Source organism: Heterodontus francisci, chromosome 24, assembly GCF_036365525.1.
Source record: "Heterodontus francisci isolate sHetFra1 chromosome 24, sHetFra1.hap1, whole genome shotgun sequence".
NCBI classification, from domain to species: domain Eukaryota; kingdom Metazoa; phylum Chordata; class Chondrichthyes; order Heterodontiformes; family Heterodontidae; genus Heterodontus; species Heterodontus francisci.
Window position 1 is genome coordinate 41,412,378 of NC_090394.1, and position 27,227 is coordinate 41,439,604.

General features: G+C 45.8%; 1 protein-coding gene across 2 annotated transcripts; it reads left to right on the forward strand.

Annotated features, from left to right (window-relative positions):
• The first annotated feature begins 877 nt into the window (after positions 1 to 877).
• LOC137383341 (ADP-ribosylation factor-binding protein GGA1-like) lies at positions 878 to 25,634 on the forward strand. 2 transcript variants are annotated; one of them, XM_068056043.1, is made up of 17 exons: positions 878 to 1,039; positions 6,762 to 6,846; positions 7,217 to 7,292; positions 9,670 to 9,768; positions 10,512 to 10,635; positions 12,968 to 13,068; positions 14,189 to 14,269; positions 15,709 to 15,846; positions 16,004 to 16,085; positions 16,258 to 16,365; positions 17,433 to 17,555; positions 18,320 to 18,381; positions 18,672 to 18,799; positions 19,055 to 19,341; positions 20,120 to 20,289; positions 20,528 to 20,638; positions 22,371 to 25,634. In XM_068056043.1, the coding sequence occupies exons 1-17, from the start codon at positions 1,000 to 1,002 to the stop codon at positions 22,479 to 22,481; spliced, it is 1,926 nt and encodes a 641-aa protein (XP_067912144.1). In that variant the 5' UTR covers positions 878 to 999; the 3' UTR covers positions 22,482 to 25,634. The 2 variants fall into 2 exon arrangements, with proteins under 2 accessions (XP_067912144.1, XP_067912145.1); XM_068056044.1 differs by lacking the exons at positions 878 to 1,039; positions 6,762 to 6,846; positions 7,217 to 7,292; positions 9,670 to 9,768 and adding an exon at positions 10,227 to 10,360.
• Positions 25,635 to 27,227: the final 1,593 nt, after the last annotated feature.

Consider the following 27,227-nt stretch of genomic DNA (forward strand, 5'->3'; position numbering starts at 1 on the left):
CCCGTGTATCCCCTCCCCCCCCCGTGTATCCCCTCCCCCCCCGTGTATCCCCTCCCCCCCCTCCGTGTATCCCCTCCCCCCCCTCCGTGTATCCCCTCCCCCCCCCGTGTATCCCCTCCCCCTCCCCCCCCCGTGTATCCCCTCCCCCCCCCGTGTATCCCCTCCCCCCCCGTGTATCCCCTCCCCCCCCCGTGTATTTCCTCCCCCCCCGTGTATCCCCTCCCCCCCCCGTGTATCCCCTCCCCCCCCCGTGTATCCCCTCCCCCCCCCGTGTATCCCCTCCCCCCCCCGTGTATCCCCTCCCCCCCCCGTGTATCCCCTCCCCCCCCGTGTATCCCCTCCCCCCCCCCCGTGTATCCCCTCCCCCCCCCCCGTGTATCCCCTCCCCCCCCCGTGTATCCCCTCCCCCCCCCCGTGTATCCCCTCCCCCCCCCCCGTGTATCCCCTCCCCCCCCCGTGTATCCCCTCCCCCCCCGTGTATCCCCTCCCCCCCCCCCCGTGTATCCCCTCCCCCCCCCCGTGTATCCCCTCCCCTCCCCCGTGTATCCCCTCCCCTCCCTCCCCGTGTATCCCCTCCCCTCCCTCCCCTCCCACCCTCGTGTATCCCCTCCCACCCTCGTGTATCCCCTCCCCCACCGTGTTTCCCCGTGCCCCACCGTGTTTCCCCGTGCCCCCCCGTGTATTTCCTCCCCCCCCGTGTATCCCCTCCCCCCCCCGTGTATCCCCTCCCCCCCCCCGTGTATCCCCTCCCCCCCCCCCCGTGTATCCCCTCCCCCCCCCCCGTGTATCCCCTCCCCCCCCCGTGTATCCCCTCCCCTCCCACCCTCGTGTATCCCCTCCCCTCCCTCCCCTCCCACCCTCGTGTATCTCCCCTCACCCCCGTGTATCCCCTCCCCCACCGTGTTTCCCCGTGCCCCCAGGTTGGGGCGGATCCCGGGCCTGTCTCTTTAAAAGAGGCGGTGTTGTTTTTGGGCGGCCATTAGAGCCGGAGCCCGGGTGATGGCGGCGGAGGAAGGAGAGACTCTGGAGTCGTGGCTGAGTGAGTGCGGGGCCCCCATCGCGGGCGGGGCGGTGGAGGGGAGTGGGCATCCCGCTGTGAGGGGGAAGAGGAGGGGGTTCAGTCCCTGGCTAAGGCCAGTGGCCGGGGAGAGTGACTGAGGCTGTGTTGTCGGGCACTTTGAGTTAATTTCAGAGTAAAAGTCTCAGGACAAGGGAGGAAGAGGCGAGACTGGGCCCTGAGCCAGTAAATAAAGATAACAGGAATGGAGAGAATGAGGGGAGGAGGAGTAGAAGTGGGTGATCCAGTGACCAACTGCCTGGCATCCCGGTGCTGGATCTGCCTGGTGTGCCTATGGCACCATTAAAAAAAATTACTATTTTAAAGCAGGAACCGTGACGACCGATTTGTGTACAAACAGCAACATGATGATCAGTGATGTTGGTTGAGCAATAAATATTGACCAGAACACCAGGGAGAGCTCCCTGCTCTTCAAATAGTGCCGTGGGATCTTTAACATCGACCTGAGGGCAGATGGGGCCTCGATTTAACATCTGATCTGAAAGACAACACCGTTGGCAGTGCAGCATTCCCTCAGTACTGCTGTGAAGTGTCAGCCTAGCAGATGGGCTCCAGTCTCTGGAGTGGGACTTGATCCCACCACCTTCTGAGGCTGTGGTGAGACTGCAACCCACTGAGTTGTGGCCAACCGTTAAAAATGGTTAGTGGGGTGGGGTGGGGGGGGGGGGGGTCACCCAGATATGAACTGGGTGTTAAACTAATAGTGCATTGCAGCAAACTCCATTTATTGCATTTTAAAGAAAAGTATCATATTAGCCGCCCCCTCACCACCGGTTGCAATGTTTATTGAAATGCAGGAAGAAATTGACCCTGAGTGTGTTTTACATTGCCGTCAAAGTTAAGTAAATCATATCACAATATACTATGCTTAAATTAAACTGATCCAGCAGTTCCACCCACTTTCTTGCTGTTTGTGTGGTGCAGAATGCTGGCTGGTGCCCTGTCGGCCTGTGCATTAACCTGTCACACTCTCTGCCCTGGAATCCTGCGAATATCCATGTCTATACAGTGCAACGTGACCATTTCCACAAGTTTTGCTTAAAAATTAATACTCTAAGGCAATTTACGAGTCATTGTCTGCTGTATTCGATATGGTGATGGTGGTGGGTGGAAAGATCCTAATTTTAACATGCTTCTACTGTGGCGTTCTGATAACGGAAGTGAACTGAGAATTGCAGCAACCCAGTGTGGTTGCAGAAATTGGTTGATTCGGAAGTCATGGGAGAAGTCACAAGATCAGCACAGGGCCATGTGGCTGTAACAGAGTAACTGCTCCTTGATACAGAACATCACTGCCTTCAGCAGCAAGGGTTGCTCTTGGGGAGGTCCTGGTTTGGCTGTGAGGAAATTCTTTTTATATTACATGCAAGAAGTGTGTGCATTATCTGAGTATTTGTAGTAACACTGGTGGCTATGGTGTCATTGTTTTAGCCTCGTGCATTCATTTCAGTAGAAAACACCTTACAATCCAGGTAAATGTACTTCATTTGTGTACAGAATAAATTGTATGTTCTCGTTGCAGTTTAATATCTAGTCATTACAGGACTTTTAACAACTTCGAGCACAGACTCCATCCAAGTTTATAAATCAGCCGATAAGGATCTAACTGTGATTCGTCATTTCAGGAGAGAAAAATTCCGCTGCTGGAACTGTCTGGCATGTTTAGTGCTAACGTGTTACAGAGCCAAACTGAAGCCAGCACCAGGAACATGCGCTGCTAGCTGCTGGCATAAGTGTGAGGTAGAAGACCCATGTTGAGGAATACAGCTTCTTTGTTCCTTTGCGTGCTTATGCCTAGCACTGTTCTCTCGTGGAGCATGCCCCCACCCATCACCCAGAACAAATTTCTTGTCAAAAGTAACGTGAGACATCCGGCAGTCTGATTGAGTCACGTATGGGCTGTGCATGGAGCTGGGGGAATCGTTCAAATACCTCAATGTGTAGGTGTCAGCTGTGGCTCAGTGGGTAACACTGCTGCCTCTGAGTCAGAAGGCCATATGTTTAAGTTCCACTCCAGACACTTGAGCATAAATATCCAGGCTGATGCTCCAGTGCAATACTGAGGGTGTTCTGCAGTGTCGGAGGTACTGTCTTTTAGATGCAACATTGAACTGAGGTCCTGTCTGCCATCTCAAATGGATGTAAAAGATCGCATGGTACTATTCAAAGAAGAGCAGGGAAGGTCTCCCCAGTGTTCACAGAATCACAGAATAATACAGTGCAGAAGAGGCCCTTCGGCCCATCGAGTCTGCACCGATGCATTAAAGACCTGTCTACCTAATCCCATTTGCCAGCACTTGGCCCATAGCCTTGAATGTTATGACATGCCAAGTTCTCATCCAGGTACTTTTTAAAGGATGTGAGGCAACCTGCCTCTACCACCCTCCCAGGCAGTGCATTCCAGACCGTCACCACCCTCTGGGTAAAAAAGTTCTTCCTGAAATCCCCCTTAAACCTCCCGCCCCTCACCTTAAACTTGTGACCCCTCGTAACTGACTCTTCAACTAAGGGGTACAGCTGCTCCCTATCCACCCTGTCCATGCCCCTCATAATCTTGTACACCTCGATCAGGTCACCCCTCAGTCTTCTCTGCTCCAGCGAAAACAACCCAAGCCTATCCAACCTCTCTTCATAGCTTAAATGTTCCATCCCAGGCAACATCCTGGTGAATCGTCTCTGCACCCCCTCCAGTGCAATCACATCCTTCCTATAATGTGGCGACCAGAATTGCACACAGTACTCCAGCTGTGGCCTTACCAAAGTTCTGTACAACTCCAAGATGACCTCCCTGCTTTTGTAATCTGTGCCTCGATTGATAAAGGCAAGTGTCCCATATGCCTTTTTCACCACCCTATTAACCTGCCTTTCTGCCTTTAGAGATCTATGGACAAACACGCCAAGGTCCCTTTGTTCCTCGGAACTTCCCAGTGTCAGGCCATTCATTGAATACTTCCGTGTCACATTACTCCTTCCAAAGTGTATCACCTCACAGTTTTCAGCGTTAAATTCCATCTGCCACTTTTCTGCCCATTTGACCATCCCGTCTATATCTTCCTGTAACCTAAGACACTCCACCTCACTGTTAACCACTCAGCCAATCTTTGTGTCATCCGCGAACTTACTGATTGTACCCCCCACATAGTCATCTATGTCGTTTATATAAATGACAAACAATAGGGGACCCAGCACAGATCCCTGTAGTACGCCACTGGACACTGGCTTCCAGTTACTCAAACAGCCGTCTGTCATCACTCTGTCTCCTACAGCTAAGCCAATTTTGAATCCACCTTATCAAGTTACCTTGTGTCCCATGTGCATTTGCTTTCTTGATAAGTCTCCCATGTGGGACCTTGTCAAAGGCTTTGCTGAAATCCATGTAAACTACATCAACTGCACTACCCTCATCTACACACCTGGTCACATGCTCAAAAAATTCAATCAAATTTGTTTGGCATGACCTCCCTCTGACAAAGCCATGCTGACTATTCCTAATCAAATTTTGCCTCTCCAAGTGGTGATAGATTCTCTCCTTCAGAATTTTCTCCAATAGTTTCCCTACCACTGACGTGAGACTCACTGGTCTGTCGTTCCCTGGCTTATCTCTACAACCTTTCTTAAGTTCTAAGCAATATTCCTCAACTGACCGCGCAAACACCTTATCTCATTTTTTCAAGCTTGCTGTGCACAAATTAGCTGCCATGTTTCCTACATTACAATAGTGACTGTACTTCACAAGTAGTTGTAAAGATCTTTGGTACCTTCTGAGGTCATGAAAAGCTGTTGTGTGGATGCCAGATCTTTCTTTTAAGCAGCAAAAATTGCACAGAATGGAGGACTAGGAGGCTTCACACTGGCCCACCCATGAGCTCCCTGCATGGGGAAGTGGCCAGAGCCAATTGGGAAGAATGCCAATTCTCCTTGTTTGATCTGTCTCTCCAGGTTTGCCATGGATAATTCCAATGTCCTGAGGTCAAAGTAACATTTGGCACAGTGGCGCAGTGGTTAGCACCGCAGCCTCGCAGCTCCAGGGACCCGGGTTCGATTCCGGGTACTGCCTGTGTGGAGTTTGCAATTTCTCCCAGTGTCTGCGTGGGTTTTCTCCGGGTGCTCCGGTTTCCTCCCACAAGCCAAAAGACTTGCAGGTTGATAGGTAAATTGGCCATTATAAATTGTCACTAGTATTGGTAGGTGGTAGGGAAATATAGGGACAGGTGGGGATGTTTGGTAGGAATATGGGATTAGTGTAGGATTTGTATAAATGGGTGGTTGATGTTCGGCACAGACTCGGTGGGCTGAAGGGCCTGTTTCAGTGCTGTATCTCTAATCTAAAAAAAAAATATTTCAACATTGTTCCCACAGTCTTACCTTCTTAATGTGTTAATGTGTAACTCATTGTTATTCTATATATAAACGACCCAAACCCCTCCATTATATTCCACCTGGAACTCAATCATGGATATCCATTATCCTATATATAAACCCTATCACCCCCCAATCCCAAACCCTCAATTAAATTTCCGCCTGTAACTCTCAACTATTCTATATATAAACCAATGTTCCCTTTAATTTTTCTTTGTTGTGCGCAGCCTCTTTGTTGCTCTGCACATAATGTTCCGGAATGCTGTGCAGTAGTGGCACCCGTGCAGCTTAGAGGGAACGTTGATATTAAATTCCACACTTTACCCAAACCCTTTGATTAGATTCCAACCTATAACTCACTCCTGGACATCCATTATTCTATATATATAAACACATCCGAAACCTCTTGATTAGATTCCATCCTGTAACTATTATGGGGAGGCGGTGACATAGTGGTGATGTCACTGAACTAGTAATCCTCTGGGGACATGGGTTCAAATCACACCATAGCAGATAGTGAAATTAATAAATCTGGAATTCAAGACAAAGACACAAAAAAACTCACAATAAAAGCAAAATACTGCAGATGCTGGAAATCTGAAATAAAAACAAGAAATACTGGAAATACTCAGCAGGTCTGGCAGCGTCTGGAAAGAAGCAGAGTTAACATTTCAGGTCAGTGACCCTTCAGAACTGGCATATATTAGAAATGTAAAAGGTTATAAGCAAGTAAAGTGGGGGTGGGGCAAGAGTAGGGTAGGACAAGGTCAGCTATTCTGTGTCCTATCTACACCTCTTTTGTTATCTCTTGTCCTATCTACACCTCCTTTGTTATCTCTTGCCCCACCCCTGCTTTCATTGCTTATAACCTTTTACATTTCTAATATTTGCCAGTTCTGAAGAAGGGTCACTGACCTGAAATGTTAACTCTGCTTCTCTCTCCACAGATGCTGCCAGACCTGCTGAGTATTTCCAGCATTTCTTGTTTTTATTATATATAAAAAAACACTCACTCCCTGGTATCCATTAATCTATATATAAACCACCTGAACCCCATTTTCTTAATGTCCCTTTTCTCCTGGGTTACTTGCAATAGTGTCCAGGGATATTAATCTTTAATTCCAGGAAGTTCCTGGATAGTCATAGTGGGTTGGGAACCCTAAGCCGGAATCAGGCTCAACCAGGCTGCTACCAAACTGAAATATGGCGGAACGACTCAGCAGGTCAGTCAGTATCACTGGAGGATAAAAGGAGTTGATGCCTTAGGTGTGGCACCATCATCACACACTGTTTGTTCTAATGTGTCTGTGTGTTTCTTTTAAAGATAAAGCTACCAACCCTCTAAATACTGAAGAGAAATGGGAATACATCAAAGGATTTTGCGATCAGGTCAATCTGGAGCTGGAGGGGTAAGAAGGAGATTGGGTAGCAAAGTGACGGTATAGAGAGAGATTGTACTTGTTCTATGAGACGTGCATGGCGATTTGGATTATTATTCTTAACCCTGTTCCAGGATCACTGAATTATTGACAGGGTTACAGGGAAAGGACAGGAAGAGTGGAACCAATTAGATAGCTCTGTCAAAGTACCAAAATAGGCACAATGGGCCTTCTGTGCAGTATCATTCTATGATATAAGCATCAGGGCAAATGTAATGGGATGATGGGTCCTGATGTTGGGATGCCCTCTTTGTACAGGCACTGTACAAAAAGGTATGAAATGAAGAGTGAGAAAACAAGAATGACTGACAATTGAAAATGTAAGTTCCTCTGTCTTCAGCCCACAGATTGCAACACGCCTTTTGGGTCACAAAATCCAATCGCCACAAGAAGGGGAGGCGCTGTACGCACTAACGGTGAGATTTATTCACTGATTGCAGTGAACACATAACTTTACACAAAACTGTTTAATTACCAGCAGCATCATAACTTGAAAACAAGTCCCATCAGGACAGGTTCCCACCACAGTTCAGATACTGAAAGAAAAGGAAAGAAAGACTTGCTTTTATATAGTGCCTTTCACGACCATCGGACATCTCGAAGTGCTTTACAGCCAATCAAGTACTTTTTGAAGTGTAGTCAGTGTTGTAATGTAGGAAATGTGGCAGCCAATTTGCATACAGCAAACTCCCACAAACAGCAATGTGATAATGACCAGATAATCTGTTTTTTTGTGACGTTGGTTGAGGGATAAATATTGGCCAAGGCTGAGGATGACTCCACTGCTCTTCGAAATAGTGCCATGGGATCTTTTACATTCACCCGAGCAGGCAGCTGCCATCAGGGAAATAGTTGCTCTCTATCTACCCAAATAATGCTTTAATTAGCACGGTTTAACGCCTCATTCAAGAGACAGGACCTCTGACAGTGCAGCAGTCCCTCAGTACTTCACTGGAGTGTCAGCGTAGATTTTTGTGCTCAAGCCCTGGAGTGGTACTTGAACCCAGAACCTTTTGACTCAAGGCGAGAGTGCAACCAACAGAGCCATGGCTGAAATGATTAGAGCTCCCTCAATACTGTTCCATCAAGCACTCACAGGTATGCCGTGGGTTTGATGAAGAGTAAAGCTCCTTCTAAATGTCCCATGGGGAAGCGGTGGCCGAGTGGTAATGTCACTGGCCTAGTAATCCAGTGGCACAGGCTAATGCTCTGTGGACATGGCTTTGTATCCCACCATGGCAGGTGGTGAAATTTGAACTCAATAAATCTGGAATTAAAAGCTAACCTAATGGTGACCATGAAACCATTGTCAATTGTTGCAAAAGCCCATCTGGTTCACTAATGTCCTTTAGGGAAGGAAATCTGCTATCCTTATCTGGTGTGGCTTACATGTGACTCCAGACCCACAGTAATGTGGTTGACTTTTAAAATGCCCTCTGAAATGGCCTAGCAAGCCACTCAGTTCAAGGGCGGCTAGGCAATAAATGCTGGCTTAGCCAGCAATGCCCACATGCCACGAACAAATATATTTTAAAAAATCAGACATTCCCAGGGCAGGTACCACCATGGGTTAGATACTAAGTAAAGTGCTGTCTACATGTCCCATTAAACACTCTCAGGGGATGTACAGCACTGGATAGAGCTAAATTAAAATTCACAGTGATTATTGACAACGCAGCCGGCAGCTGACGTCATCTGACTGCGCCAATATGCGCACATGCGCAAATTGGTTCCTACCCTCTGCGCATGCGTTGCGTTCCGCAGTGCCAGGACTGGTTGGCGCATGCGCAGAAGACGTCATCGCGTAACGTGGGCAGATGGTGGGGGATCCGGGCTGGAGAGAGCAGGGGTTGGGGGTGGGGGGAGCAAGGTGAGCGGGGGTGGGGGGAGCGGGGAGAGTGCTGCCAAAGACCTTGCTGGTGGTGGGCGCGCTCTCCTCCTTCCCCCCCGCTCCCGACCCCCGCTTGCTCACAGCCCCGACCATTCGCTCGCTCACTGCCTGCTCGCCACACCCCCGACCGCTGGCTCACCCGCCCGCTCGTTCACTGCCTGCCTGCCCGCCCGCTTGCTTGCTCCCTCCCCCCCCCGGCCCGCTCGCTCCCTCCCCTCCCCGGCCATTGTGTGCTGCCATGTGTTTAGGTTGCCATCTTGTGATTATTTGAGCAGCGCCATCTTTAATCCTGGCAGCTGCCTGACGTCGCAGAGTGCGACATTTTACGGGCACAGGCTGCATTTGCGCCTGTGCCATTGCAGTGCCACCAAGTGGTTGCATTATCAGCAAATGCAGCCATTAAAATTTCCTCTACATCCATTGTTCTCCTTAATGCAAAAATATGTCACAGGATCATAGCATCTGGTAGACAAAAAAATTCAATGTCCATCTAGTTCACTATCTAACATCCTGGTTGTTGCATAATGCAACAAGAATGTGTTCATAAATCACAGCAACCAAACTCTATTAATTAGTCCACAACAGACCCAGGCATGAGACGAGAAAACCCCCAGTGGCAAAGAGATTTGGGAACCGGAGGTTCTAAGTAATCGTTTCCTCCCAAGCCATGCCACACTCACCACCTGTCATGTCTCAAGTTATTCAGACAGTATCCAAATAAATCCACACTCCCAATGTCCCCCCCAGGGAGTTAGTTCCATAAATTGACCTCTTGCTCACTAATCGCTCCCACTCTCTCCCTAAGGATCATGTTCCATAGATTTACCTCTCACCATTTGTTGTGTCTGGTTTTGGTTTGATGTTTGTTTGGAGTTTGATGACCTGATTGTCGTCTTCCACAGGTGTTGGAGACCTGTATGAATAACTGCGGAAAACGTTTTCAGAACGAAGCTGGGAAATATCGATTTTTAAATGATCTAATTAAAGTCTTATCACCCAAGGTACCTGTAGAATGTATTCTTGATAATATTTCTTTGAGCTTTGGTGCTAATGATAAATGTTATGGTGCTTTCATATCCAATTTTCTTAGTTTGATTGTGAGAATTCCAGATTTCCACTACCTTTTTTATGAAGTGCTTCCTGACATCACCCCTAAACAGCATTGCTTTAGTTTTAAATCTGTATTCCCTCTTGTTCTAAACTCCACCCCACCCCCCCAATCGTCCAGGGCAATAGTTGCTCCCTATCTACCTATTGAATGCTTTAATCGTCTTAAACATCTTGATTGGATCACCCCTTAATCTTCTGTACTTGAGGATACAAGCCTAGTCTATGTAACCTGTCCTTGTAATTTAACCCTTTTAGCTTGGTTTCATTCTGGTGAATCTGTGCTGCACCTGCTCCAGGGCCAATATATTCTTCCTGGGTTGCAGTACCCAGAACTGAACGCAGTACGCAAGATGGGGTCTGATCCGCGCACCTCCAGCCACCTAAGAACTTGCCAAATGCACCCCTTGCTGAAAGGATTTGCCCCCAAAAGTGGCTCTATTGACTGGAGGAGACCCTAACGGATGACGTAACCCTTTCTGGCAGGTTGGCAGTCAGCACTTTTCTATTCCTGGATTCCCTGACTTTGTTCTGACACATTATAAACTCCCTGAGCAAGTGCATTTCAGTTAAAGGTGGCCAATACTGCCATCCCCTCCAGTCAGACCTTTTTTGATCTGCTTTTTCTTCCCTGCAGTACCTGGGCATGTGGTCCTCAGAACAAGTGAAGACCAAGATAATAGAAATGTTGTACAGTTGGACACTGTGGCTACCAAGTGAAATAAAAATTAGAGATGCCTATCAGATGCTGAAGAAGCAAGGTGTGTAATATGTGACTGACTCAGCAAACAGTGAGTAACAAAAAAAAAAATTTGCATTTCTATAGCACCTTTTACAACTTCAGGATGTCCTGAAGCATTTTACAGCCAACAAAGAACTTTTAAAGGGTAGAAGCAAGACAGCTAATTTGTACAGAGCAAGATCCCACAAAAAGCAATATAGTGATCAGATTTTTTTAACGGTAGTGGCTGACAGATATTGGCCAGGACATTGGGGAGAGCTCCCTTGCTCTTCGAAATAGTGCCATGGAATCTTTTATGTCCAGGTGAGAGAGCAGACAGGGCCTCAGTTTAACATCTCATCCAAAGCCTAGCATAAGAAATAGGAGCAGGAGTAGGCCACGCGGCCCCTTGAGTCTACTTTGTAATTCAATGACCTCACGGCTGATCTGATTGTGGCCTTAACTCCACTCTCCTGCCTGCCCCCCATAACCCTGTACTCCCTTGTAAATCAAAAGACGGACGGTTCCTCCCACACCCCATGTATAATCTCTCCTGTCATGATCTCTACCCACCCATTGAATCTCCTTTTCACATCCCATGTATAATCTTCCCTCAAGAGAGCAGAACAATTTCAGAAAGGTGCTGCTCATATTAAATATCCTTTCTACACTGCATGCATTTTATGAGATGGTGGGCTCGAGGAACAGCACTTCATTTACCGATTAGGCACACTACAGCCTGCCGGACTGAACATTGAGTTCAGTAATTTCAGAGCATGACGGGTCCCCCTTTTTATGCTTAGTTATTTTTTCTTTTTTTCTTTTCCCTTTTTTATTTGGTTATTTTATTTTAGGTTTTTCAGTTTGTTTAGTTTGTTTCCACTGTGCTTACCCACTGGTTTTTTTTAATGTTTGTCCTTGGATTGCTTTGTGCTTTACAGTCATTCACACCCTCTCTGTACTAATGCTTTGTCTTTCAGCACACCATTAACATACCGTTCGCCTTTGTTCCATGACCTTCTGGTCAGTTATTCTCTGTGACCTTGTCCTATCAACACCTTCACCTTTGTTATCTCTTGCCCCACCCCCGCTTTACTTGCTTAAAACCTTTTACATTTCTAATATTTGTCAGTTCTGAAGAAGGGTCTCTGACCTAAAACGTTAACTCTGCTTCTCTCTGCACAGATGCTGCCAGACCTCCTTAGTATTTCCAGCATTTCTTGTTTTTATTTCAATGTTCCATTTATGCCTACTCTCTTTTTCCTGTTAGCTAGCTAATCTTCTATCCATGCCAATATGTTACCCCCTACATCATGAGCTTTTATTTTCCACAATAACCTTTGATGTGGCACCTTATCAAATGCCTTCTGGAAATCTAAGTACAGTACATCCACCGGTTTCCCTTTATCCACAGCACATGTAACTCCCTCAAAGAACTCCAATAAATTGGTTTCCCTTTCACAAAACCATGTTTTAGTTTAGTTTAGAGATACAGCACTGAAACAGGCCCTTCGGCCCACCGAGTCTGTGCCGACCATCAACCACCCATTTATATACTAATCCTACACTAATTCCATATTCCCACCACATCCCCACCTATCCCTATCACCTACCTATACTAGAGGCAATTTATAATGGCCAATTTACCTATCAACCCGCAAGTCTTTGGCATGTGGGAGGAAACCGGAGCACCCGGAGGAAACCCATGCAGACACAGGGAGAACTTGCAAACTCCACACAGGCAGTACCCAGAATTGAACCCAGGTCGCTGGAGCTGTGAGGCTGTGGTGCTAACCACTGCACCACTGTGCCGCCCTGCCTGACTCTGCCTGATTACCTTGATCTTTTCCAAGTGCCCTGCTATAATGTCTTTAATAATAGCTTCTATCATTTTCCATAAGACAGATGTTAAGCTAAATGGCCTATAGTTTCCTGCTTTCTGTCTCCCTCCCTTTTTGAATAAAGGAGTTACATTCGCTATTTTCCAATCTAATGGAACCTTCCGAATCTAGGGAATTTTAGAAAATTAAAACCAACGCTTCAACTATCTCATGAGCCACTTCTTTTAAGACCTTAGGATGAAGTCCATCAGGACCGGGGACTTGTCACTCTTCAGCTCCAACAATTTGTTCAGTGCCACTTCCCTGGTGATTATAATTTTCTTGAGTTCCTCCCTCCCTTCCATTTCCTGATTTGCGGCTATTTCTGTGATGTTACTTGTATGCTGTATAGTGAAGACTGTCCTACTGTGTGGTTACTGTTAGGGGGCCTCTACACCACTCCCACAAGTGACTTCTTGCCTTTATCAAACTGCTTGTACATCCTGGTTTCCTGAACTTTTCCTTCCTCGTGTTTTGTTTCTCATTCCTTAGGTGTCATAAAGAAGGATCCTAAATTACCGGATGAAAAACCTTTTCCACCGCCTTCTCCGAGAATGAAGAGCTTGCTTTTTGATGATGAAGAGAAATCAAAGGTTATAAAAATATACTCCTACAGTACCCACATGCAAACACTCACGGGGCACTGCCACCCTAGTCAGGTGTTTGACCAGCCTTCCCATCCTCTGTGATTTCAACTTGCCCTTCCTTAAATCCCCCAACTCCTCTCCTCCAACTGCACCTCTCTCCTGACTTTCCTTAACTCCCTAGCTCCACTCCTCCGACTTTGCGTCATTCCTGACCTTCCTCAGTACCACTCTTCACCTCAACTCCCCAATCTATATCCTTCTTCATTACCTTGACCTGGTCATCCCATGTGACCTCTCTGTATCTGTGATTTTGACCGCAAATCGTACCTTCTCTCACCTTGCCTCCCTTATTCAACCGACTTTGGGATTGTGAAAGGCGCAATACAAAGGTAAAGTCTTTTCTTATCTCTACCCTGATGCCCACAATCTCAATGGTGGTGGGACAGTAAAGTTTGGCCAAATCAATGGAATATGACTTTTTAATGTGTAAGAAATTCTGCAACAAAAAAATTATCTTACTGCAAACATGGAAAGTAAATAAAATGTAATATTTGAAGGGTTGTAGAAAAAAGAAAAGACTTGCATTTCTATAGTGCCTTTCACAACCACCAAATGTCTCAAAGCACTTTACAGACAATCAACTACTTTTGAAGTATAGTCACAGATGTAATGTAGGAAACACAGCAGCCAATTTGTGCATAGCCAAGTTCCGCAAACAGCAATGTGATAATGACCAGATAATTTTTTTTTGTGATGTTGATTGAGTGGTAAATGTTGGCCAGGATATCAGGGATAACTCCCCTGCTGTTCTTCAAAATTGTGCTATGGGATCTTTTACATCCACCCGAGCAGGCAGATGGGGCCTCAGTTTAAGGTCTCATCTGAAAGATGGCACCTCCAACAGTGCAGCACTCCTTCAGTACTGCACTGGAATGTCAGTGTAGATTTTTGTACTCAAGCCTTGGAGTGGGATTTGAACCCAGAATCTTGTGACTGCGAGGCGAGAGGGCCAACAACTGAGACCCGGCTAACACTTGGAGATTCCCAATTCTACCCTCTTGAGTTGTAAATGAGCCCAAAGAAAGTGGAAAAAGTGAATCCTTTCTGTAAAATCCTGTCTCCACAGCTCCTTGCAAGACTTATCAAAAGCAACAACCCAGAGGACTTGCAGGCTGCCAACAGGCTGATCAAGAATGTCATTAAAGAGGTGAGTTCATTCAGAACGGCTGGCAAACAATCCAGCTCCTTCCAACTTCTGTAAAACACAATTCCAGGCAATAGTAGTGTTTATCCCATTGACCCCCAAATCAGCAGAGTGTAACCGTATTGACCCCTAACCCAGCAGTGCGTATCCCCATTGACCCCTAACCTAGCCTTGGGATTTTCCTTTATCTTGTCTGCCAGTGATTTTCATGCCCCCTCTTCACTCTCCTAATTACTTTTTTAAGTACTCCCCTACACTTTCTATTCTCCTCAAGGGCCTCCGCTGTTTTCAGCACTCTGAATCTGCCATAAGCCTCCTTTTTTTCCCTTATCCAATCCTCTCTATCCCTTGACATCCAAGGTTCCCTTGACTTGATGGTCCTATCCTTCACCTTTACGGGAACATGTGTATCCCCATTGACCCCTAACCGAGCAGCGTGTATCCCATTAACAACTTAAACCCGACAATGTGGACCCCCATTGACCCTAACCCAGCAGTGTGTATCCCCATTGCCCCATAACCCAGCAGTGTGTATCCTATTGCCCCATAACCCAGCAGTGTGTATCCCCATTGACTCTAACCCAGCAGTGTGTATCCTATTGCCCCATAACCCAGCAGTGTGTATCCCCATTGACCCTAACCCAGCAGTATGTATCCCCATTGACCCTAACCCAGCAGTGTGTATCCTATTGACCTTAACCCGGCAGTGTGTATCCCAATTAACAATGCAAATCTTATAATGTATATCCCCATTGTACCTTAACCCAGCAGTGTGTATCCCCATTTGACAACCTAAATGCTACAATTTGTATCCTTATTGACACTAAACCCAGCAGTATGTATCCCCATTGACTGCTTAAACCCTACAATGTGTATTCCCGTTGACCCCCTTTAGCAGCAGTTTATATCTCATGATGCACTTGACCCAGCAGTGATGAGGCAGGGTGAAGGACTCTGTACATTAAACAGCACTTGAGGGCAGGTCTTTCAGTCAAATCAGTTGGAATAACTCAGCAATGTGATATTTATAACCGAGTTCCTGCAGCTGGTGTTGAGATACAAGATAAATGAGTTTTGGTTCGGTGGATAAGTAGGGTACAAAACTTTCTGCAGGGTCCCAGGCACGATTGTGGTCTGCATGTCAGATGAACTCGGCTGGAGGGTGGTGCTGCAAAGGCAACGGTTGCCATCAGTCTTAGTGTCCAGGCAGGTAATCCAGCCAGGGATTCCAGCACTCACTGGAAAATGTGTGTTTTGTGAAGGTGGCCACGGTTAACAGCCAACCAACACTCCCCATCTAGTCTCGCTCTTGAAGATTTGTGTAACACATTGTTTGCCTGCCCTCGAAGTGTAAGGCTGAAGGTTTCTTGGAAGAGAAAAGGGAACAAATATATTCGTTTTCTTGTTACCTAGTAAATTCTTAAAAGTGAAGTTGTTCACAGGACCAAGAGAAGGCTGAGAAAATCAGCAAAAGGATTCAAACCATCGAGGAAGTGAACAACAGCACAAAGCTGCTGAGCGAGATGCTGAGCCTATACGAGAGAGACAGTGTGCCAGAAAACCAGAGAGAAATACTGAAGGTGACAATTTTATACAAACCACCCGAACCCTTCGACCAGATTCCAGCCTGTAATTTGCTCCTGGATATCTGTTATTCTCTGCTAATTTAACAATCTGACTATTATTTTCACCCTGGGCATGTGCTGTCTTACTGTGGTCCCTGCTGTTTGTGTACAGGGTTTGTATCAGCGCTGTGAGAAGCTGCGGCCGACACTGTTCCGACTCGCAAGCGACACCATAGATAATGATGAAGCTTTGGGTATGTACATTGTTTCCTGGTTGGAGGTGTGGGGTGTCTTATTTAATGTGGATTGTGGCGTAGTTGGGGGGAAACAGGGCAAGGGAGTGGGGGGCGGGAGTCATTGAACTGTTTCCAGCCAGGTGCCAGTTTAGACACCCCAGTAATGTTGATTCCTTTCCCACTTTTTTAGTGGAGATTCTACAAGCCAATGATTCACTGACTCTCGTGGTCAATTCGTACAAGAAGATAGTGGAGGGACACGAGGCGAACAGCGTCTCCAGAGAAGCAGTCTCCAAAGGTAATCCTGGGCACTTGCCTGCTACTCACTGAAACTGGCAGACGTTAATACACAGTTTCACCAAAGTTTATATGAGTATTGCTGAAAATTGAGACACGTTGAAGCTTTTCGTCCTGCATTCATCAGGACAATTTGCAAGAACACCAATGTAAGGGAAAACAACTTTATATTGTATGAGACGAGAGTGCTGATTGGTTGGCAAGTGAACTCTGATTGGTAGAGGCATTGCCATGGAGAATGCACCAGTTTACGGTGACTGACAGTTAACAGCCAAGCTTTGTTTGAAATTTAAACCAGGAAGCTTGATTCTGATTGATCAAGGCATTGCCCTGAGGCATGAACCAGCGAATAGATGTCACTTGTTTAGCTGAAACGGGCACAATGTTTGTACATGTTCTTTCTGTCTGCAAAGAACAATGCCATGTGTATTAATATATGTAGCTTCCAGTATGCGCAGATGCACCACACTGCTAGCCCTACTGACAATGTTAAATTGGTTGTCGGCATAATTCTTAGCTCACAGAAAATGCTGGAAAAAGGCAGCAGGTCAAGTAGCATTTGTTACAGCATCTGTGGAGAGAAAAACAAAGTTAACAAGTAACAGTTTTTAAGTAAATGCAGAGCCAGGGAAAATGATGGGTTAGGGCAAGAACAAAAGTGTAGAGGGCCAGAGTGATTACATGACAAAAACAGGTGATAGAGGCACAAACATGGAAACAGTAGTTTGGTTCAGAGGAGGTGTAAATGGTTACAGAATGTCCAAGAGAAAATTGGAGTGTTGGTTAAAATCTAAAGTTGTTGCACTCGATATTGAATCCGAAAAGCTGTGAAGTGCCCAGTGTGCGAGTGTGGAGGCTGGAGTCGGGTCAGAGTGCAAGTGTTTGAGAGGTGCCGAGGACTGTGTGTTCAGAGTATGAATGTGGGAGGGGTCTGAGGATAGAGCATTCAGAGTGCCAGTGTTGGTGGGGGGATCTAGGACAGAAAAGTGAGCGTGTATGTGGTCTGTGGTTGAATGAAATCGCGACTTTTAAAATCAGGATCTAAACTCAGTCATTTCATTTTTGAAGCCGATCCCTTGCTGGCAGATTTAACTGATCTGGAGTCGGACTTTAGAAATCCTGGAACCTTCTGGACTGCAGACTCCGGGAAGGAGCTGCCTCCCTGGTTGGATGAAGAGTTGATGTCATTGGGTGAGTAACATTCTGCCCCTTTAATGAAACAAAATAGCACTAAGTCATGCGACTGTCTCCGTCCACAGTATGCTGTGGTGGCAATATGCAGTTTCCCCCCCTTTGGCTACTTTCTATCTCTCTTCTCGATTGGTCAAATGTGCAGTTGACATCGGAGTGCTGGCCCGACCATAACTTAAGCTTAAATAACAACATTACTGTGTACCATGACAACTTTCATTTGCTGATCTCGCATTGCCTTTCGATCCCTAATGTATCCACAAAATAAGCACAGAGAAAGAAACTGATAGCTTGGCTCAGTTGTATCTTACTTCCCTTTGAGTTAGAAGGTCCCACTCCAGAGACTTGAGGACATAATTCAGGTTGACACTCCCAAAGCAGTGCTGAGGGAATGTTGCACTGTTGGAGGTGCTGTCTTTCAGATGGGCTGTTAAACTGAGGCCCTGTCTGCCTCTCAGTTGGGTTGTGCTGTAAGTGGGAAGCGAGATGGGATCAACGGGGCTGACTGTCCTTTGTCACCCAAACTTTGAAATCATTTCCCTCTTTTACCCCTTTGACTATTCTGAGAAATATTCTCCAATTGATCTAAAATGTGGATCGAAATTGGAGATGGTCAGTGTTGCTTCCCACTGATCGCCCTGTCCAAGAATCATGGATCAAGTGATGGATTGGTGCCCAGAGAGGTCACTCTTGGTGAGGGGCAGAGTGTTTGGAGGGTGCGGCTAGCTTCTGTATGGTGATTCACTGACACATTACTCTTCCAGGCCTGAATGATCCCCCACTGATGCAGCAAGCACGGGAGCCCATGAATTGGAACACATTCGAGGTAAATAACATAAGAAACTGGGTGACCTTCCCTCTTCCTCTGGTGCATGACCTGCTCCCCCTGCTGTTAGACCCTTTGTTAAGAGTGAATGTGTGTTGAGTGAGTGAATGTGTTTGTTTGATGTTTTGGGTGTGTAGAGTGTGTCACACTGTGCAAGGTTTGGAGAGCCTCTCCCCTATGCTCCCACAACCCGTTTCCCACCACGCTGGAAACTTGTATAAAATTTGCCCCTTTTATAATCCACATACAACTCTGGTTTAATTCTCTGTGCTGATGTGTCTCTGTTACAGGAAGCGACACCTGCTGTAACCATACCGAGCTCCACGTCCAGTGAGAGCAGCGGCCTGGCCAGCCTGGACCTGCTGGGCAGGACACTGATGGAACAATCTCTCGGGCCCCGAGCTCAGGCAGTCCGATGGTGAGAGGCAGCATCTATTCCTCTCTCTGTCTCTCTCTCTGGTGCTCTCTCTCTCTCTCTCTCTGTGTCTCTCTGCTTCAGTGCTGCCCTTCTGACAGTGTCATGCTCCTTCAGTACTCTCAGTTTGTAAAATGGGTCTCAGGGCTTCTAGCCAAATCTAAGATTGTTTCAGGGAGCAAGGCACGTAAAACAATTTAATGATTTGAACCTCCTTTTCTTTTCAAAATAACAATATTCTTTTTGATATCTGACCAGGGACCAGCCACAAGTGAAACCCACGCTGAAGGATCTTCAGAAGCAGACTCTGACCCACCAACTGGCCACTGCCTCAGACCTCAGCTCTCCCACAGCCTCAGCTCAGCTCAGAGCACTGGCTCTTTGCCCTCAATGGGCAACTTCTGGACTGCCAGGGCTCTGCAAGGCCACCCCTCCTCAGCCTGTCTCACCCGCTCCACCGAACCCCTCGCCTGCTAGTCCCCAGCAAACTGGTACCAAGGACATCTTGAAGAATGTCTTTGTGCCTTTGGAGAGCATCAAAGCAAGTAGGTGCAACAAGAGTGACTGGAAGGAGAAGGGGTGACCATTTGCAATCATCAAGAGAGGGATTTCCAACCCTTCTGAGTTTTGACGAGTGGGATTGGGATCTATTGGTGTTCAAAATGATTACTGGATTCAGTTGGGGAGATGCAGTTTTGTTGGTGAACTTTAGGTCAGCAAGCAGTCATTGACACACAAAGGGATCAGTACCTGGAATGGGCTCGGGAAGAGGAATGGGAGCTAGACACTTCAATTGAGCCCTGTGGATTCCTGTAAGGGGAATCAGCTAGATGGGCCAAAAGGCCTCCCTCATCTATGCTTTTCTTTGTGACCACAACTTGCGTTTATATAGCACCTTTAAAGCAGTAAACTGTGAAGTGCCTTGGAACAATCAGACAAAATTTGATACTTAGCCACATAAGAACACATTAGGAGAGGGGACCAAAATCTTGGTCAAAAAAGTTTTAAGGATCATCTTAAAGGAGGAGAGAGATGAAGAGACAGAGAGGATTAAGGACGAAATTCCAGGGTTTCGGGCCTCGGCAGCTGAAAGCACAGCCTCCAATGGTTGGGCTCTGGATACCAAACGGAGTCAGGAGGCCTGGCTGAGAGATGCTCCACCCTCCCCTCCCAGTCCATGGGTGCTGAGGCCAGTTTTAGTCCCCTTATTGCTGTCCTGGTGAGATCAGCTAACACCACAATGTAGGGCAGGATCCCAGTTGTCTCTCCCCTCTGTCACTCTGGCACAGTCAGCTTCATTTCCTTCCCCCATTAATCCCGCAGGTAGTGTTCCGCATATCACAGCCTTTGACAGAGACGGTTTCCAAGTCCTCTTCCACTTCGCCAAAGCTCCTCCCCTCGGGAGGTCTGATCTGTTGGTCGTCGTCATCACACTGCTGAGCTCAGCACCAACACCCATAAAGAGCATCGTATTCCAAGCTGCAGTGCCAAAGGTAAGGGTGTTCATTGCACATTGTGTGTTTGTGTGAAGGTGTTAAAAGCCACGGTTTACTCACATCAATCGCATCCAAGTTGAACTGGATGTGACTGTTGCTAATGTGTGCTTCACCTGTGCCTTGTGTCTGAGGGAGGGTCTGCTCCATTTATACACTGCAGTGTAACCTCCCTTGGTGTTGTATTGGATGAGTCATGGCCGTGACCTCATTGCTCTGGGTATTTGTTTGTTTCCAGGTGATGAAGGTGAAGCTGCAGCCCGCCTCTGGCACGGAGCTTCCCGCGTGTAATCCCGTCCTCCCGCCTCCTGTCATCTCGCAAATCATGCTCCTTGCCAATCCCCAGAAGGTAAGGGTTAGATGGACATCTTGCTTTCGATAAACCAACTCTGGACGTATTCTGGGAGGTTTTGTCACATCACTTCCCACCATTGGTCGCCCGTACACCTGACCCCACTATGCACTGTGTACCCGGCCATTGGACACCCGTGCACTTGATCTTGCCATGTATTGTGTAGAATCATAGGATGTTTACAGCACAGAAAGAGGCCATTTGGCCCCTCTGCAAGAGCAACTCTGCTTGTCCCTCTCCCCTTCCCTCTCCCCTTACTCGTAGCCCTGCAAATTTTTTCTCTTCAGGAGCTTCTCTAAATCCCTTTTGAAAGCCATGATTGAATCTGCCTCCACCACACACTCAGGCAGTGCATTTCAGATCCTTGCCACTTGCTGCATACCCGGCCATTGGAAAGAGAACAGACTTTTCTCTACCCAATTTTACTTTTATTTATTTTATTTAGAGATACAGCACTGAAACAGGCCCTTCGGCCCACTGAGTCTGTGCCGACCATCAACCACCCATTTATACTAATCCCGTATTCCTACCACATCCCCACCTTCCCTCAATTCCCCTACCACCTACCTATACTAGGGGCAATTTACAATGGCCAATTTACCTATCAACCTGTAAGTCTTTAGCTGTGGGAGGAAACCGGAGCACCTGGCAGAAACCTATGCAGTCACAGGGAGAACTTGCAAACTCCACACAGGCAGTACTCAGAATCAAACCCGGGTCGCTGGAGCTGTGAGGCTGTGGTGCTAACCACTGTGCCACCTCTGTTCTGATGAAGGGTCACTGACCTGAAACATTAACTCTGCTTCACTCTCCACAGATGCTGCCAGATCTGCTGAGTATTTCCAGTATTTCTTGTTTTTTTCAGATTTCCAGCATCCGCAGTATTTTGCTTTTATTTACCTCAATTATGAAGTTGGATCTGCTTTTGCTGCTCTGAAGAAACAGCTTTATAATTTCCCTCCTTTTCCTTTGGTCCCATTTCCACCTCTTAAATTGAGTCATTTCAAACTGTTTTTCTTTTTTTAAAAAAAAAAGCAACAAATTGCCTTTCATCGAGGTGAAGGGCTTTTGTGTTGCTATGATGGAGTCGGGTTTTATTACAAGCACCTTGTGTCTGATGGCTGAGGTAAGTGTAAAGGTCAACGTGCTATCAGGGCTGCTGATCTCTGCTTGTTCCAGGTCCCGTTTACCGGGTGGTGGTGGCACCCCTCCACCACCTTTGTTCGGCGGAGAGTTTCATATGTTGACTTTTTTAAATTAAAATAAAACCACCCAGTTTCTATTTCTCTGTGAGAATGTATTCCTGGACTTCCAACTGACCCCATAATGCCCAAGAGCCCTGTCCTCACATTGCATTGCCTATCCATTCCCATTAGTCCATCCACAGAATGCCCCATCTTCCCACACTCATAGGTTCATCCTCACAAGGCCTCAAGCCAATTGGACAGTAAACAGGCTCACCATTACTTGATTGGATGATTCTTGACCATCAGTCAAACCGTCTTTTTCCCATCTCCGATATTTTCATAACTAATTTACAAAGCACTCAAAAGAAAATGAAATAATCATCTTTTCTTTTAATGCCCCTGTGATTTTTTTTTTTCTCCTGAGATTTGCTCATAGCAGTGTCCTGGAGATTCCAGGACAATCCTGGAGAGTTGGCAACCCAAGTGTGTGGATTGTGGTTATTTATTAATTTGTGCGCTTCCTGTTTCGTGCTCATTTTCAGGAGAAGGTTCGCTTACGTTACAAGCTACTTTACACCTTGGACGAACAGCCCTTCACTGAGGTCGGGGAGGTCACCGAGTTCCCAGCTACAGACACGTGGGGCAGTCTATGAGGAGTGAATGGGATCAGTGTGAAGGATGATCATAGAAGGGCACAGCCCCTGGGGGACTCCACCCCCAAACATGAAGCATTATCACTGTTTCTCTTCACAAAAATGCCACAGAATTCCCATGAATTATATTGGATTCCATTCCGAGAGTGATTGATGATTATTGGGATAGCTTTATTCTCGCAGAGAAATACTGCAACTTTAGGCAGATCCAGACAGGCTTGGAACCCCAATTTTGCCATGTTGGTTCTTGTTCTCCCCTTTTTCTATAGAATTGGTGCTCAGTGCAGATGAAGAACTGTGGTCACTAATGCTCGTTATACTGCACAAGTTGGGCTGCTCTCCCTGCCCACAGTTACACCACACATCCAGCATCAATGTGCAGAAGGTACTCTTGTTCCTCACAATTATGCTGCACATCCTAGCATCAACAGGCAGGGGTGCTTTCCCTCTGCACAGATATACCACATACCCAGCACCAAACATTGGGAATGCTCTCTCACCTCACCTCCCACCCCAGTTCATACCTTTTGATTTGTGTGGCTCAGTGCCACACTGATGTGCCATTTACCCATTAAGTATTAGAGAGCAAGGGTATAAAGTCTGTTGATTGATTGTACCAGACCTGATGTCATGAGTTTGCCTCCCACCCTTACACAGCAATGCTCATGTTTCCTGACCCTCGCCCATGGAGATTTGCTACAGTTCACGCGCCACCAACGAGTTGCAATGTTCTGTTTGATTAGATGCTCATCTATCTAACAGTCGCTGCATGGAAGATACAAGCAGTAGAAATTTGCACAGATATTATTTGGGGTATTGGAGCATTTGTGTTCTACCACTAGATTACAAAGCACACTATATATCTTCACTGCAATCACTTACACCCCATGGATCCAGAATTGGACTCCCAGTACAAACACAGCCACCGGAAGGGAGGCGTGTATGATTTAATTCCTTTCAATTTCCAATTCCAAGGTCCTCCAATTCTTTACACTTTGGACCCTTGGCATTAATTGTAGCTGGAAGTATGGCTGTTCTCCGACATGTATAACCCATCACACATCAACAACTGTGGTGAGACAGGAGAAGCTAATACTGTGGGAAGGGGAAGAACGTAAAAACAGAAATAGGCCATTTAGCCCCTTGAACCTGTTCCACATCGTTGAGTAATTTGTCCCTTTAATCCGAGTGAATTATAAAAAGGTGGTGTAGTAATCTCAGTCTGCTATTTAGTGTCTCTAGCACATACCATGAATAAGATTGGTCAGTATGTGATGGTGACACCTAGAGGCCCAGCAGCAAGTGTGCCTGTCTGTTTTTCTTTTTAAATGAAGTGACTGGTTGCCCAGTTTGGACACTGGCTTTAATTTTCTCTGTGCTTGCATTACTCAATATGCAGAAGAAAGTAACACCTTTCCTAGTGCCTAATTGAAATAGCAACCTGCTGTCAGAGGGGTGGCATTTGCCTGACTTACTTGGCTGAAGAAATTAACTAGTGGTCAGAAAGCAAAGATTAGAAGACCTCATGCCACTGAAAATACCATCGGAAATTCTGCACAGCCTTCTGAGTTAAGACAATTTACAAAAAACTAAAGCAAGTTCTTGGAAATTGTCAAAGAAATAAATGAGAGAAACTAGTCTTGCAAATACAATCAGTGTGTGTATGTATTATATATATATATATATATATATTATATATATATATGTATATTTTTGTAATTTTAGAAAATGCAATAATACAACTGTCAGGCTTTGTACCTTTGTGGGTTTGTCAGACATTTTAAACAACATTACAATCCAGATTATGTAAACTTACATTTAAGGTGCATGCCAGTTGATATATTTAGAAGGTTAAAGCCTGGAAATTACTTGGTAAATAATAACAATGTCATAATGTGTGTCAGCCTTGGCTCAGTGGGTAGCATTCTCACCTCTGAATCAGAAAGTTGTAAGTTCAAGTGAGCCCATAATCTAGGCTGACGCTTGGTGCAGAGGTCAAAGGTGCCCTTTTTTCAGTTGAGACATTAAACCATGTCTGCCTGTTTTGGTGGATGTAAAAGACCCTATGGTACTATTTTAATGGAGAGCAAGAATTTCTCCCCAGCCAACATTCTTCACTCAATCGACATGATTGTGGGATCTTGCTGTGTGCAATATCTGATGTTTCTGCCTAACAATAGTGTCTGCACTTTAAAGTAATTTCATGGCATCTGAAGCACTTTGGGACATACCTGAAGTTCTTGGGTGCTATGTAATAAATTCCATTTCTCACTCCTAGCAGACAGATGGGTTGAGGCTTTGTATGATATTTTTAAGCTGCAAAGGACTGCGATTTGTGCTCTGGATTGTATGTTAATTCACTGGGGTGGGCAGGGAAGGGTCTGTAGATACAGGAACTGCATGCTGTGCTCCTTCCTGAGCCCTGTACGTTAATAAAGTGGTAGATGGTGGGGATCACCATATTTCTGTTATCATTTTCATTGTTAAACTTAGGTGATCCGATTGCTAACATGTTGCACATAAGTTCAATATTAATATTCTGGCAGTTTGTTTTATATTAAAAACCCTTTTGTTGCTTCAATAAATTTTGACGACTTCCATTGTATTGTGCAGTGGGTTCATTGTTCATCTCTGAGGATGGAGTGCAACACTGTTATAACTGACAGCCTTATAATGAGAAGAGTGTGTAACAGAGAGGGTGGTATAACAGAACCTTGGAGGATAAACTCTGCATTCCTCATGATTTTAATCACTCCACCATGTCTTCAGAAGTTTAGGCCCTAAGCTTTGGAATTCCCTTCCTAAAGCTCTCCACACCTCTCCTCCTTTATGACGTTCCTTAAAAACCTACCTCTATGACCAAACATTTGGTTCACCTGCCCTAATGTCTCCTGTGGTTTGGTGTCTGATCACGCTCCTGTGAAGTGCCTTGGGACTTTTACTACATTAAAGCTGCTATATAAATTCAAGTTGTTATTATATACTCCTTCTGTTTCTGGTACTTGGGCAATATGTTCTAACAGAGCCATAGATAATGCACTTTAAGTTATGTGAACTGATAGGTTTGTGCTTTACTTTTTGACATACTATTCTTGGTCTGTTTTAGTATTTCTATCTGTTGAGAACAGTAAAATAAATCTTTTAAACTCCTCAGTTTTTTTGTGCTTTCTTGTCCTCCTGAACAGTCTCCAGGATCTGCAGATCATAGGTATCCAGACTCCCAATTAAAGGCCTGCTCGGGTCTACAAAAAAAAAACCCGACCCGAGCCTTGACAGAACCACATCCGACCCGGCCAGAGTCCTTCCATTTTTTCCTGTGTCTGACCCAACCATCAGTTAACTTACCTTCCGTTGTTCACTTTGTTGCTGATCTGCACAAGCTTAAAATAACTATAACAAAATCACCTTTCTAGTCCAAAAATTAAATTAACATTGGAGCCATTTACCTGTGATAGAGCGTGTCCGACCCGAGCCCGAACGCCGGACCCGGAAGTCCGACCCGAACCTGACACGTCATCAGGTCCCTTGGGGTTGGGTAGCAGGCCTTTACTCCCAATAGTGTATTTCCACACTGGCTCCTGGGAGATGCTTTGTGTGTTCAGCAAGCCAGTGACTTTCAATATCACAATGTTCTTTTCACAGTAATGCCAATCCCATCATCTCATAAATTGAAACAAATTCTTAAACATCAAGAAATTTGGTATAAAAATCTTGTGTTTTTTAAACATAAACCAATATTGGATTGACAGTTGCTTTACAAACCTCATTAATGGCTTACTTAATTGCTAACAGCTTTACAAAAACTATATTACTGCATCTGAAGATGCTTTAAAAAAAACTTTTTAAAAATCCTGTTATCTCACGTGTTAAAGAAGGATCCTCTCTCTCACCACAGTCACTTGGCTGAAAGTTGTCTCCTTAGAAGATGAAACATAACCCATGTGTCCCACCTTAATGCATTAATACACTAAAAATAGTTACTCTACTGTAGATAAAGGTATTATCACCTCCAAATTTGAGTTATTCAAAATTTGATAGTGTAAGTTAATGGTTAATTGTCAGGTATAGCATAAGTGGTTATATTACAGAAATAGTAATCCAGGGGTCTGGACAAATACTGCAGAGACACGAATTTAAATCCCACCATGACAACTGGGGAATTTAAATTCAATAAATCTGGAATATAACATGAAAACTACTGGATTGCTGTAAGAACCATTTTAGTTCATGAATGCCCCTTTGGGGCAGGAAATCTGCTGTCCTTACATCGAGGGCCGAAGGGCCTGTACTGCGCTGTAATGTTCTAATGTTCTAATTACCCGATTTGATTTGTATGCAACTCCAGACCCACAGCAATGTGGTTGACCCTTAACTTCCCACTGAAATGATCCACCCAGCTGAAAAGGTCAAATAAGAATAAAATCAAACAGATCAACCCAGGCACCAAAATATGAGAAAGGCCCAGTAATGTTCTAACATCTGCCAAAATTGGGCAAGCTATACCACAGACTGATCAACAAAAGTTTGACATTGTCATTCTTACAGAATCATACCTTTCAGCCAATGTACAGTGGTATACAGTCAGGAGGGAGTGGCCCTGGGAGTCCTCACCAGTAACTCCAGACCCCATGAAGTCTGTTATCAGGTCAAACATGGGCAAGGAAACTTGCTGATTACCACCTGCTGCCCTTCCTCATGTGATGAATCAATACTCCTCCATGTTGAACAACACTTGGAAGGGCGGCG

Excerpts from the sequence above, each read along its gene's own strand:
- LOC137383341 (XM_068056043.1), top strand. The coding sequence starts at position 1,000 with ATGGCGGCGGAGGAAGGAGAGACTCTGGAGTCGTGGCTGA. Across the intron at positions 10,636-12,967 it reads TCAGATGCTGAAGAAGCAAG|GTGTCATAAAGAAGGATCCT; the intron begins GTGTGTAATATG and ends CTCATTCCTTAG. Across the intron at positions 17,556-18,319 it reads TGAAGAGTTGATGTCATTGG|GCCTGAATGATCCCCCACTG; the intron begins GTGAGTAACATT and ends TTACTCTTCCAG.